The sequence below is a fragment of the Entelurus aequoreus genome, linkage group LG06 (genome assembly GCF_033978785.1).
Source record: "Entelurus aequoreus isolate RoL-2023_Sb linkage group LG06, RoL_Eaeq_v1.1, whole genome shotgun sequence".
NCBI classification, from domain to species: Eukaryota; Metazoa; Chordata; class Actinopteri; order Syngnathiformes; family Syngnathidae; genus Entelurus; species Entelurus aequoreus.
This window is the reverse complement of record NC_084736.1, coordinates 70,727,799-70,742,563: the sequence shown is the minus strand read 5'-3', so window position 1 is coordinate 70,742,563 and position 14,765 is coordinate 70,727,799. Positions and strand designations below refer to the sequence as shown.

Sequence of the window (14,765 nt, the reverse complement as noted above, 5' to 3'; positions counted from 1 at the left end):
ATTTTAATTTTATCTTTACATCCAAAAATGTATTTTCTTTTACCCTTTCAATGTATACTGTATTTGTTTGACTTTCCCTTCTACTGTTACCGAATAGCATTATTTTAGTTTTACTGAGATTCAAAGAGACTGTTTGTGTCAAACCATCTTTTTAATTTCTTCTATTTGTACCAGTTTTCTCTCCTGAACAAAAAGCAGTTGTATCATCAGCAAATAATACTAAGTCCTTTTGTAACTTTACAAATGTCGTTTATATAAAGATTGAACAATTTTGGTCCAAGTATTGATCCCTGAGGTACGCCACAAGATATTTTCAGCTCTGTAGACGTGTGTTCGCCTATATTCACGTATTGCTTCCTGTTGGTAAAGTAGCTTCTTACCCAGTTCAAGACCAACTGTCACACCCCGCCACGGGTGAAGGTAATGTAATCTTTGCAAACCAGACTTTCAAATCAAGGATGGCAAGGCACGCAGTTGGTAACAGTTTACAAACATTTATTGAAATCCCAAAAGTGTCAAGAGGTGAACAACGACAGGAAAAACAAAGCACCCACAATCTGTAATGGTAATAAATAGAGGCAATATTAGTATCGTATATATATTCTAAATACATTTCAAAGTTGCATGCGTTAAATAGGCCTATATAATTAATCAAAATAAGCATATTAAAAATAATCAAATAATCAAAATGTAAATCATCCATTATATGAAAATACATATATTATAATATAATCAAATATGTCAAAGTAAAGAATTAAATAATCAAAACAGATTTAGCAAAATCACTTAGCAATCAACAAAACTCATTTAACCGGTTACAACACAACATAATCTCATCATCAAAAAAATCACCTCAGTAAATGTTTGATGCATGGAGACCGAAAGTCCTGCTCAGGACAAAAAACCTCCTCTGGCAGTGACAGACAGTGACTGTCAGAAAAATTGTATTTTCCAATTTAGTAGCCCACAAGCTGGGACCAATTTGACAGGGGGAATTAAGAAAACAGTTATTTTGTAAATTACACCATAAATAACCATCACATGTCTAACAAGTATTCACATAGTACTTTTTTGCATGTGTAGAGCAGTCATATTTGTACACAGTGTATTCAGGCTTAGGTAACATCACTTTTAAATGTCCAGTGTCCTTCTGTAACACCCAGCTTTTGAGGATCATGGTTCGACCCAAATTTGGCCTAATTAGTGAACGCAGGTGTGTTCACCTATATAAAGCCCTCAACCCCACCCTGACTCTTTTAGTCAACTGTTCAGAGCAACGATGAGTGACAGGTAACAATTTGTTTGTTGAGCGCATGCTTTTTCAATGACTAACAGGATTGAATGTTTGTAGTTTGTCCATGTTGAGTAGTGATGGGTTGATGAGGCGTCATGAAGCGTTTCGACACATTGCAAAACTGTATTGATACTGTGGTGATACTGTGTCACTAAATACTGACATCTGCTGGACATTAAAAATCCCTACAGGCAACCTATGGACCGTCTCAACTGACACTGATTTTATGACCTAGCATATACAATAATATAAACCAAGTCATTGTCTTTAATTTAGGATTATTTCATACCTTCATTTAAATAAAAATATATTTTAATCTTTTTCAGATTTAGTCAATAAATAATGTGAACATGTATCATAACATGGAAATCTAAGAGAACGTGTTGTAAATGAGGATGCTTGTGGACTGGGAATTTTTTTTTTTTTTTTTACACATTTTTATTAAAAAACAGCAGTTTTTCCAACGTATTAAATTTTAGACGATTTCTCTTAGTTATTATTTCTCCGGCTGTAGAAAAGACCCGCTCACAGGCAATGTTCCTTCTAATTGTTCATGTGTCTGAGCAAACACAAAAACTCAGAGCATTCAGTGGAGCACATGTGAGCAACATCACATGTGGTAATACCAGCAACACACCTGTCTCAAACCAATCTTTTATTATAACACTCAAATGAGAGGAGTCATTTTCATGAGATTATTTTGTAATATTAGTGATTTGGCCCACTTGTAATGAAAATAAAAGAAATCGTGTTTTTCATAAGCTATGGATTAGTGTTGTACAATATGTCTGGGTGGGGGTCCTGCTTTGGAAATCATTTGTACCCCTTTCAGAGATCACATTTAGTTCCCCTTAAACATATTCATGTTGCACAATGAAATGTAAGCATAGGATGAAGTGTGCATTCCTGTATTCTTTAGTAACAGCATTCCATGATTAATATCAATAAATTAACATTAATAATAAATGACAGTAGAATAAGCACACGTATGACTGAGGAGTCATAGTGTAACTTTGTGTTGTGTTTGAGTTGTCCGACTTTTTGTGTGGCCATAAACGCACTAATGGCTTAGTAATATGCGTTTTGGTGACAGATGTCAAGTTGGTTTTGGCCTGGTTTGTACGGCAGAAAATGACTAGTTTTTCGAGATAGAAGTGTTTTACTCATGTTTTTGGTGTGGTTATGTCCGAATATAAACCGTTTTGCTCAATAAAGTGATCGATATAATTCCTGTCCTCGAAGCATCTCGATAGACGTTACAATAATTGAACGGTGTTGACGAACACCGTTAGTATCGCTTGTTGTCACTGTCACACAGAGTTGAATTACAAAATTACACAGAATAAATGTTTATTTTGTTTAGAATTCAGATGGGTTTGATTTGGTGCGAGGCATATATTTGCTGTGCGCAGAGGACGCTTGAGCAGTGCGCAATTGTGCAGGCGCGCACCTTAGAGGGAACGTTGCTCACAGGGCACAGAGGAGGCGTCAGTGCGACACAGTTCGTGTATCGGTCACGTGACCAAAACAGCTCATGATTGGACACGTGACTTTCTAAAAGCGGTATGCGCACCGACACAGGGTTTCGCTCTATGAGCTCGACGCATGCGCCGATGCATCGGTGTTGCCGGACCCATCACTAATGTTGAGCTTCCTAACAAATGTGCACGGTTTGTAAGGAAGTTTAAGGTCAAACTGTCACACCAACCCTCTGATTACATACCTTTCTAATTTGTTTATTAAGATACTGTGATTAATTGTGTGAAATGCTTTTGTTAAATCCAGAAACATTGCAGCAGCACATTTTTTTGCTATCTATTGCATTGGTAATCTTTTCCGTTATTTTGATTAATGGCAGTGACGTTGGCTCTGTATCCCTATTGGTTGTCTGTGAGTGTTTCACTTTTATACATAAATTTGTCCGAATTGTAGAAGTAGAGAAACAGGTCTGTAAACTGGTTGTTTGTCACCAGTCTTATAAATTGGTACGACTTCTGCTATTTTCATTTTATATGGGACTTTTCCTGTTTGAAATGATAGGTTGCTGATATATGCTAAAGGTTCTGAAATGTCTTCAATAACCTTTTTTATCATTTCCATATCAATACCGTTACAATCAGTTGAGGTCTTGGATTTACATTTTTTTCACAATATTGATTATTTCATTTGTCACACCTTCGAGGAACATCGATTGGGGATTTCTGTCTATAGTGTCATACAATTCCTCAACTGACTCAGAATCTGGAATCTTGTCCTCCAGATTTGGTCCAATGTTCACAAAGTACTTATTGAAGCTTTCAACTACTTTGTTCATATTGTCATTTTTTACATTTCCATCTGAGATGTATTTAGGATAATCCTTCTTTGCACCGTTTAATGCTATTTAGGATGTCCCATCTTGCTCTTCTATTGTTTTTGTGTTTGTGCCGGTCCAATAATTGACTGTAATATTATTTTCCTTTTCTGTGCTAGCATTTAGCTAGTTAGCCCCCGTCTTTTCGGCACTTTTGGTTTGCTTACTTCCTGTAACTGTAGTGTAGGGAGCGGAAGCTCTTCTAATTTTGATCCTTTTAATGAGGGGACCCAACACTTTTTTTTGAAAAACCCATCACTTTCTTTAAAAAAACAAATCACACTCACAGCAAAAATAATACATTTCATTCTGCATAATTTTAAAACAATCAGACATTCAATGACAATCAAGGCTGCTAAGATGTTTTTACACTCGATATTTTCCCACAGAGATTACTGCGTCACAACCTGGTCACTCTCTGGAAACACAATATTAAAACTTGTAGAAATGCTATTTAAAGATATATAAAAATCCTTGATCAAAATCCTCTGTCATTCCATCAGTGCAACATTTTGGTAAAATATAAAATGCTTAACTTTGAAAATTGTATTCATTTTAAAAACAGCTGTTTAATTTATAAATTCTTCATGGACTAGCCCTACTGCCACTCTCCACATCGATCAAACTGAGGACTGACAGAGGTTTTGGGACCAGATCCTCCTCCAGGGGAGACATTGACATCCCCCACAGAAAAACAACCTTTGGACAAACAGTTCTGTCAGTCCAAGGAAGTCATTTTTGGAACAGACTTACCAGTAATATTAGAGTATGTCCTACTTTTTACACTTTTGAAAAGCATCTTAAATTGTTCCTTAAAAATTCCCAGTCATGTCGTCACTTTGACTAATTTCATTGTGTTTAGTGTTGTGTTGTTGAAATTCGGTTTTATTGTTGTTTTGTGTTTTTGTTTTTATGTTTTGGGACTACAAATGTAAATGAGCAAATATGATATGATCTGGCTCATTTACAATATAAATCAGATTGTTCATCAATGTGCACTGTTCTGAATAAAAAACAAACTCACTCACACGGATATCATGTAAATAAACACATTAGGTCGTAGTTCTTTTTCTAAAGTGTAAGTAAATGAAATACAGTTAATATTTCATGTAATTTACCTTTTGTTTCACTTGTGTACTGCCTCCTTTATTTCACATTTGTCCAACGAAGTCAGAGTAGCAAGTGGCTGAGGTTGCCGTCATACTCCTCTGTAAATACGTTTAAAAGAGTCTGTCCACTTCTCGTAGCTTTCAAATTGAAATGAACTGTTTGTAAAAAATAATAAACCATCAACTGCATATAATTTAAAGACTACGGCTGAGTAAAAAACACTCCAAGATAGTTTCATTGATCAGCGTTTTTCAGCACAAAGATGCCACACAAAAGTTCCTGCATGTCGAAAGCTTCTTTTGTTCTTTCGTTACGTTTTTCAAGTTTGTTGTAATAGAAATACACAAAAAATGTAAAAACAAGTCGCCGCACATATTCTGATGGCGGTCGTGCGTTTGAAAAATAAGTTTTAGGAACGCCTCCAACTGTGTTCAACCAATCAGTGTTTCAGGCACCTTCCAAAAGTCCCACTTAGCAGGCAAGAACTCCGAACGGTTCCCAAAGAACTAAATCTACCCATGTAGTTTTTGGTGGAAACACGGGGGAAATGTATTTACCCGGTTAAATGGGAACAGGGCCTACAGGTGAACTGAGGATCGAACCCGCAACCTTCATGTTGAGAGACAACCACTCTACCACCTGAGCCATGCTGCCCCAGGAATGAAAGGAAAGTCAGCTGCATATATATAGAATGTAACTCACACAATGCATTGTACAGATACATAAATCACGTATTATCAAGTTCTCAGTAGTATTCAGGGGGGTCGCAGGAAAAATGACTGTCCACCATGGGGGACAGACAATAATTGAAAAGCACTGCCGTAAGGTAAACGAGCAATTGCAGTCAAAGTAAATTGTGTGATTAATCTGCATTTATACACAATGCAATATTTTTTGTGATTAATCACTTGCTAACCCGCTAACTTTGTCAGTTGTAATTTAATTGCAGTTTGTGTATCAATGTTTTAGACCTGATACATGTTTGCATTTTACCCCCGTTTGATTTGTGTGGGAGATGAGGAGCACGTTTGAATTAGAGCAACCTTCATAACTTAGTGCTGCGTGTCAGAAGAATGTTGGTTCACTCCCATGCATGTCTCCACACTTATCTTCCATGACAGTAAATTAACTGATGCAGCAGTAAACACCACATGATCTGCAGATAACCCTTTCATTTTTGCAAATGTAGAGGCAGGATTGAAATCCAAATACTTGTCACTTACTGAAGGAAAATATAATTAAATATGTAAAAAAAATGCAATAAATTCACACACACAGTGACCTTATTTTAGTGGTTGACATAACGCTCTGTGTATAGTGCACACATTCACAGCAACAAAAGCCAAATGTACAGACTAATTGTTTTGATTAGTGCTCCAAAACACTCCCTTCGTTCCCTTTTTATAAAGGCTGATCCTTAACAACAAAGAGTAGGCTGAACAAGCCTGTAATTGTCATGCTTGATGTACACTTCACATGCTGCTCCTAACAGAGATTGGGCAGAGTTACACATTCCCATCGGTCCATGAGAGAGTAAAGAGCCACCGTTACAAATAATCAGTTCATTAATGGGTGTAATTTGTCAGTGAAATCATGTAACAGATGTTCACTATTTTTAAAGGCCTACTGAAATGAATTTTTTTTATTTAAACGGGAATAGCAGATCCATTCTATGTGTCATACTTGATCATTTCGCGATATTGCCATATTTTTGCTGAAAGGATTTAGTAGAGAAAATCGACGATAAAGTTTGCAACTTTTGCTCGCTGATAAAAAAAAAACCTTGCCCCTACCGGAAGTAGCGTGACGTCACAAGCGGTAGTGCTGCTCACAATTCCCCGTTGTTTACAATGGAGCGAGAGATATTCGGAGCGAGAAAGCGACGGTTACCCCTTAATTTGAGCGAGGATGAAAGATTCGTGGATGAGGAACATTAGAGTGACGGACTAGAATGCAGTTCAAGAGATATCTTTTTTCGCTCTGACCGTAACTTAGGTACAAGCTGGCTCATTGGAATCCACACTCGCTCCTTTTTCTATTGTGGATCACGGATTTGTATTTTAAACCACCTCGGATACTATATCCTCTTGAAAATGAGTCGAGAAGGCAAAATGGACATTCACAGTGACTTTTATCTCCACGACAATACATCGACGAAGCTCTTTAGCATGAGCTAACGTGATAGCATCTGTCTCAAATGCAGATAGAAACAAAATAAATAAATCCCTGACTGGAAGGATAGACAGAAGATCAACAATACTACTATCAGGAGACACCGAACCAAACACTGGACATGTAAATACACGGTTAATGCTGTGCCGCCTGTCGAAGCCTGGCAATGCTGTTGCTAACGACGCTAACTTAGCAACGGGACCTCGTCAGAGCTATGATAAAAACATTAGCGCTCCACCTACGCCAGCCAGCCCTCATCTGCTTATCAACACCCGTGCTAACCTGCGTTCCAGCGATCGACGATGCGGTCGGCAGCCCGGAGACGTAGGAAGTCAAGGTGAGGTGCCGGCGCTAGCAACTGCTATCCAACAAAGTCCTCCTTGTTGTGTTGCTACAGCCAGCCGCTAATACACCGATCCCACCTACAACGTTCTTCTTTGCAGCCTCCATTGTTCATTAAACAAATTGCAAAAGATTCACCAACACAGATGTCCAGAATACTGTGGAATTTTGTCGAAGAAAACAGAGCTCTGTGTTTTGTGTCCAAACACTTCCATGGACCTCGCGACGTCACGCGCATGCGTCATCCTCCAAAGGCGTTTTGAACCAGAAGTTCCCCTGGAAATTTAAAATTGCACTTTATAAGTTAAACCGGCCGTATTGGCATGTGTTGCAATGTTAAGATTTCATCATTGATATATAAACTATCAGACTGCGTGGTCGGTAGTAGTGGGTTTCAGTAGGCCTTTAAAGTAAAAACTGATTTCCAGGCTTCTGGAACATGCAATCCCACTTCTTGAAATCAACACTTACCCTTTAATACAATTGTGCTGATTGGTATGATGTGATTGGGTGGCGGTGACACGTCTACACTAACTAGCCAATTTTTTTAACAGTCTTGAGTCTGTGTTTACATCAGTGTCTTTCAAACACATTTGCTATGACTGTGAGCTGTTGACTTTGTCTGCCTTTTACAAAAATAAAATCAGCTTTGACTAACGAACACACTACATTCCCACTAGGGGTGCTCAAAAAGTACATTCATATCGGAATCACAATTTTTATTTATTCAGATTCTAAATTGATAATTTTACTTCTTTTTTTTGTTTTTTTTAATACATTTTTTAAAATACATCATTAGGCTATCCTCATGTATTTGAAGTGAATTACATTTGCTGCATGTATACAACACACGTCAGCAACCAAAAGGAGGTTTTGTAACTTGTAAAGGTTTTATTATAATTATCATACCAAATAATACATTGCAAGAATTAGTTTGAATCGAGAATTGATCCTAAATCGAATCTTCACCCAAAGAATCTGAATTGGATCGAATCGTGAAGCTCCCAAAGATTCCCACCTTTACTTCCTACCGAACCCAGTATGGACTCTTCCAACTTTGGCCGCTTAGCTATGCCTCCTTCATTACTGTTGTCACACTTTCGTCAAAGATGGCAAAAGATAAGCAAATCATACAAAATTAGCATATCTTTCCTTCCCAATGCAAAAAATGTGTCTGAAATTACGGTGTGTCTGATACTGCTGGTCAATGCTGAAAAAATTGCCACCACATTGATTGCACATTCTACTTTTCCTTATGCTATCATTGTGACCAATCATAGTCACCCAGATAGCCACGTTAAAGGAGAGAAGTTACGTAAAAAATGTCACGCTCAACTAGGGCTGGGTGGTATACCGGTATTACGAGTTATACTGGTATATTTTTGAATGAGTTATGTATTTGAAACTATACCGCCATACCGATATATCTTCACCACTCTAAACGCTCCAAAGTGCTTCAAGTCTGACATTTTTGCATCAGATTCAGGCCACATCAGTAGGTAGTCCAAATCCTATTTTAATCTGATCTTTTCAAATGTGACTTCGGTCTAAATGGCAACGCGACCTGAATGCGACCCATGTGTGACCTGTGTATTACTTTTTCGTCAGCTTTGGGCAGGATATGTCATTCATGGGCGCGACGCGCCAGCTGAAGTGGGTACTTCATCACAACATCCGGTTTTGGTGAGGAAAGTGGGGGTTTTTTGACAGCCAAATTTTTGGTGCATCACTAGTCAATAATGCTCAAATAATAGGCTATATGTAACATATGAATGTGTATTTTGATTCTGAAGAAATAGTTGTTGAAAGACCGGAATATACGCTCTGGTGTATATAAATTGCGTAAGTTGTTTGTTTAGCGCTGCCAGGGTCCTGTTGAGGGTACGAAAGTACGAGCAAATCACCCCCATCTGCACCCTTCAGTGGCTCCCCATCACCGCCCGCATTAAGTACAAGGTCCTCCTGCACACCCCCCACTGTCTGCATGGTGATGCACTTACCTCCCGGATCTCCTCACACCACACACCTAAGCCAGAACCCGGTCAGGCCAATAGCACCGTCTGGACACACCCAGGACACGGCCCAAGACGATGAGGGACATGGCTTCTCTCCATCTGTGGAACGCCCATCCTGACCACCTCTGGGCCCCACAGACGGAAGATGCTTTTAAAAAAGGACTCAAAACCTTTTTAGAAAAACATATAGCTAATTTTTCATATAATTTTTACTGTCTCGTTTTAATGCTTTTACAGTGTTCTACTCTGTAGCATTTTGAGATGTGTTTCACGAATGTAAAGTGCAATACAAATAAAATCTATTTTTATTATTATTTACGTAAGTGAGTTGAAAAATATGGCTAACGTAGATCCACGCTGGTGTCAGTGTTTCCTCTACCTTCCAGCCATAAAAAGATTAGATTATATATCCATTCATATGTTACTTTAATTTATTTTCACGTAAAAAAGCATGTCATTTTTAAGGTGTTGTGACTTTTATTTTATTTTGTAGTAGTAGTAGCAATTTCTTAGTTAATTTATGGAATCAGGTCAACTTATTTTGTTTTCTTTTTATCGAACTGCACATGCAAGTGACATCGAGGCCACATTGGGACCACATTGGGGTCTATGCACGTTTACGCTTAAAGGCCTACTGAAATGAATTTTCTTTATTTAAACGGGGATAGCAGATCCGTTCTATGTGTCATACTTGATCATTTCGCGATATTGCCGTATTTTTGATGAAAGGATTTAGTAGAGAACAACGACGATAAAGGTCGCAACTTTTGGTCGCTGATAAAAAAAGCCTTGCCTGTACCGGAAGTAGCGTGACGTCACCAGAGGAAGGACTCCTCATATTCTACCATTGTTTTCAATGGAGCGAGAGAGATTCGGACCGAGAACCGATTACCCCATTAATTTGAGCGAGGATGAAAGATTCGTGGATGAAGAAAGTGAGAGTGAATGACTAGAGAGGCAGTGCAGGACATATCTTTTTTCGCTCTGACCGTAACTTAGGTACAAGGGTTCATTGGATTCCACACTTTCTCCTTTTTCTATTGTGGATCACGGATTTGTATTTTAAACCACCTCGGATACTATATCCTCTTGAAAATGAGAGTCGAGAACGCGAAATGGACATTCACAGTGACTTTTATCTCCACGACAATACATCGGCGAAGCTCTTTAGCTACTGAGCTAACGTGATAGTATCTGGCTCAAATGCAGATAGAAACTAAATAAATAAATCCCTGACTGGAAGGATAGACAGAAGATCAACAATACTATTAAACCATGTACATGTAACTACACGGTTAATAATTCTCAGCCTGGCAAAGCTTAACGATGCTGTTGCTAACGACGCCATTGAAGCTAACTTAGCAACCGGACCTCACAGAGCTGTGATAAAAACATTAGCGCTCCACCTACGCCAGCCAGCCCTCATCTTCTCATCAACACCCATCCTCACCTGCGTTCCAGCGATCGACGGCGCGACGAAGGACTTCACCCGATCATCCGTGCGGTTGGCGGCTAGCGTTGGCTAGCGCGTCTGCTATCCAAGTAAGTCCTCCTGGTTGTGTTGCTACAGCCAGCCGCTAGTACACCGATCCCACCTACAACTTTCTTCTTTGCAGTCTCCATTGTTCATTAAACAATTTGCAAAAGATTCACCAACGCAGATGTCCAGAATACTGTGGAATTATGAGATGAAAACAGAGCTATTTCAGTGTTTCCCATAAACTGCCAAGATACCTGTGGCGGTGGGGGCGGGGCTATGGGTGTGGTCACCATGACATCGAGTAATTTGCATAATGTACTACAAAGATATGATTTTCTCTAAAAAGGCTCAAAAAATGTATACTTACTAATTAATAACAGTTTTGTTTTAAACGTCCATCCATCCATCCATTTTACAATGTAATTACAACACTTTATGTACATATTTATATACAGATTTGAACAATAAGTTATTCACTGAACTATATTTATTAATTGTGGTTCTTACAAAAAATATATCTTATAAAATATAAAAGCTAAAATGTCTCTTAAAGCTCTGCCCCTTTAATTAGTGCATACTAAATAATTTAACTTTAGCCTACTACTACAACCATATTATTTACCAGCAACATAAAGTGAAACAGAGGCAGAGGTGTCCTGCCACAGTCAGTAACAAATAAACAGAAAACAGTAGTGGTCAAATACAAATAAGGCAACAAGAGAAGTATCCTACACTTCTCGTAAAGTAAATCTGAACAGCCTACATGGGCATCTACATCAACTATATGATTTGCCTGAGAAGCTGGACAGGACAAAAAAAAAAAAAAAAAGTTTTATTTTTATTTATTTTTTATTTTTCATTTGTGGCGGACGTAATTCTTTCGTGGCGGGCCGCCACAAATAAATGAATGTGTGGGAAACACTGTATTTTGTATTGTATTCAATGGGGTACCGATACTTCTGTTTCACTGGTTACGTCACGCGCATACGTCATCATCCAAAGACGTTTTCAACCGGAAGTTTAGCGGGAAATTTAAAATTGCACTTTATAAGTTAACCCGGCCGTATTGGCATGTGTTGCAATGTTAAGATTTCATCATTGATATATAAACTATCAGACTGCGTGGTCGGTAGTAGTGGGTTTCAGTAGGCCTTTAAGTCTGACTAAGATCACTTTTTACTTGCAGTATAAATAGTGAGCTGGAAAAAATGTCCAAAAAATCTGATTTGATCCACATTGGCCTGCAGTGTAAACGTAGTCAAAAGCTTTATCGTCGGCCAAATTTATATCGTATATCATCTAAATCATACAACACTATAATACTTTGTCTTTGGTTTTAGAAATAAACAGTTTTGCTCGGTCCATTCTCTCCGGATATCGTCTATCCCCATTACAATTGCCTCATGCATACTGAAGAACCATTTTTTTCTGAAATGAAAGCCAATTCCACAGATTTTCAGTGTCTGTCTCAATGCTCACGCCTGTGTGTTTGTGGGGCGAGCTTGGTTGTTGTGGGAAGGTACTGAATTACCCACAATCTGATCGGTTAAAACACTTGAAATGATTGACAGGTTAAAAGCATGTATTGCTTCCAATCCCTGAAAATCTGATTCACCTTCTCTGTCACCTGCAGTTGGTTCCCTTTGTTGGACAAGAACGGAAAAGCAGATAAATTGCGTGGCGACGTGCTGCTGGGCATCAGCTTTTTGAGGATCAACATGTCAGCGAGTATGGTGGACCTTTCTACGCAGGAAAAGCAACGCTCTCGCCTCTCCAAGCTGAGCGCCAAATTACGTCCGAAAAAACCGAGAAGCCTCACCGACAGCAACTCGGATATTATGCCCCCAGTGGACCAGGTCTTGACGGATAGTGAAGGAGAGCATGATTCCGTCTCACTTCAGTTCAATCAAACTCCAGAAGAGAAAAATAAATCTAAAGTCAAGAAATTCTTCTCACTAAACTCCAACTTGAAGCGAAAGACCTTGCAGCCACTTGCTCCGTTTGGAACTCAAATTGAGAAGAACTCTTCTCGTAGTAGCAGCCGCTCATCTGGCATCAATGTAGAAACCCCTGAAGGTAGGTTTTTCGTTTCTCTGTAGAAGCTGTGTGCTTGTTGACTCACATTTTAATGTTGCCTTTCCACTCAACAGTACTGCATTGACTCAGTTTAGCTCAGCTCTACTCACATTAGAGAAGCTTTCACAATTAAGATAGGACAGCTCCAAAATTGTGCTCATCAAAATAACATTGCTTGGAACAAAACAAACAAATAGCAATGCAGGTAAATGAAGGCCTATATTCACTCGTCACCATATGGCTAAGGACACCACTGTATTTTCCCAAATAGTGTCCGTCCCTTTTACAGGTGCCCCAATTTTATTTGCCTGGTGCATCATCCTCTTAAAACACTTCCTGCACAAATGGACACCTTCTATAGGTACTTTAGCTGAGCTCAGCTGAATGCTGTTGCTAATAAAACAAAACATCAGTACCTACTGAGACACATTTATTCATGAGTTCCTTGCAAAATATGAAATGTTCTTGCGTTAAGTAAAGATGCCGCCTTTGGTTGTTAGGCATGTAAGGAAATTGTCAACTCACCATACAAAATAGGATATAGGGCTTACGCTATGAAATACTCATAATTGGATACAAAAAAAAAACATTACCTAAAAAATAAATATGACTGCACAAATTAGAGACAATGTCTGGTAGTGTTTTGCTTCTTCAATAATGTAAGAAATCAAATTGACCACCTCACTAGTTTTATTTTATTATTTTGTCTTAAACCTTAAACTTGTTCAATAATTTTGTGAGCAATATTTCCTCTTAACTTGACAGAATAAAAATACATGTATTTAACTTATTTCTGTCCTGCTTAAAATACTTAAACTTAGAATAAAAAACGTAAATACCGGTAGTTTAAATTGAGTGTGCAGCTTTATGATAGAGCAGATCTCTAATATTAAATCATAACAAAAGCTGCTTTGACACAAACAAAGGATAGGTGAGCTATTTGTGTTTTATTTGAAAATGGATGGATGGATGGACTGGCAACATTCTATTTGTACTTTATTTACAAACTGATCTTCACTCAGTGTGGTCATTGTCCATATGCTAACTTGTGGTAATTCGTCATTAAACAAAACCAAAATGTAGAAATTGAACAGGTATGAAATTACAAAGAGTTGAAGCAAAATATTCTTTAAGCCTTTGCTGAGTAACTGGTATCTCACCAGCTTGGAGACTCCTACAGTATCACTGTCATGAAGCTAGACACACAATGTTTATGTTAAACAACAGATACACAACTAGTGTTTTGACGACAATACATAATATTATATGACAACGATAGTTGGCAGTTCTAAAAACGTAAGCGAGCATGTACCTCATGAATGTGATTGCCACATGTACCTTCCCTGTCATACAAAAAACAGCTCCAAACCACCCCATTGCTTCTTTTTTATAAAGAAAATATGCAGTAAAAAGTCTCATTTGGCATCTGATTGCCAAAAGCTTGGCAGATGACTCAAGCAAGCAACCACCAAGCTGAGGCACCGTGACAGCCACACCAAAAACGGTACTCAGAGATGCTCTGAAAAGTCAAACAGCAATAAGTTTGATAGTTGAGCAATCAATTACACATGAATCGATTTGCTTAGACTGTGGCAAACTGTTGTGAAGCTGTTGATCAGTCAATGGATTTACGAATCGACGGAACATCCACTAACTCCACGTTATCCATCTTGTAAACACTGCAATGGTGTAAGCTGCCACAGCAAGCCATTGTGTCCATATGCAGTCTTTTTTTTTTTTACCTTATTTCGCCTCTTTATATCTTTAGTTGTTAGAGGTCCAGTGTACTTAAGTCTCATGTGCACTATTTATAACTTTAGTTGTTAGCGTTCCAGTGTACTTAATTCTCAAATGCACTATTTATAACTTTAGTTAGCGTTCCAGTGTACTTAACTTTAAGTCTCATGTGCACGCACGACAATC

At 38.3% G+C, this 14,765-nt stretch overlaps 1 protein-coding gene across 5 annotated transcripts in view; it reads left to right on the top strand.

Moving 5' to 3' along the window:
* Positions 1–14,765, top strand: part of rab11fip1a (RAB11 family interacting protein 1 (class I) a) — a 37,995-nt gene that overhangs the window by 12,711 nt on the left and 10,519 nt on the right. For 4 of the 5 annotated variants that reach the window (XM_062051419.1, XM_062051418.1, XM_062051417.1 and 1 more), the window contains exon 2: positions 12,400–12,842. In XM_062051419.1, coding sequence (XP_061907403.1) covers positions 12,400–12,842 — 443 coding nt within the window. Of the gene's footprint in view, positions 1–1,172; positions 1,291–12,399; positions 12,843–14,765 lie in introns of those variants that run through there. The other variant, XM_062051420.1, reaches the window with a different exon arrangement.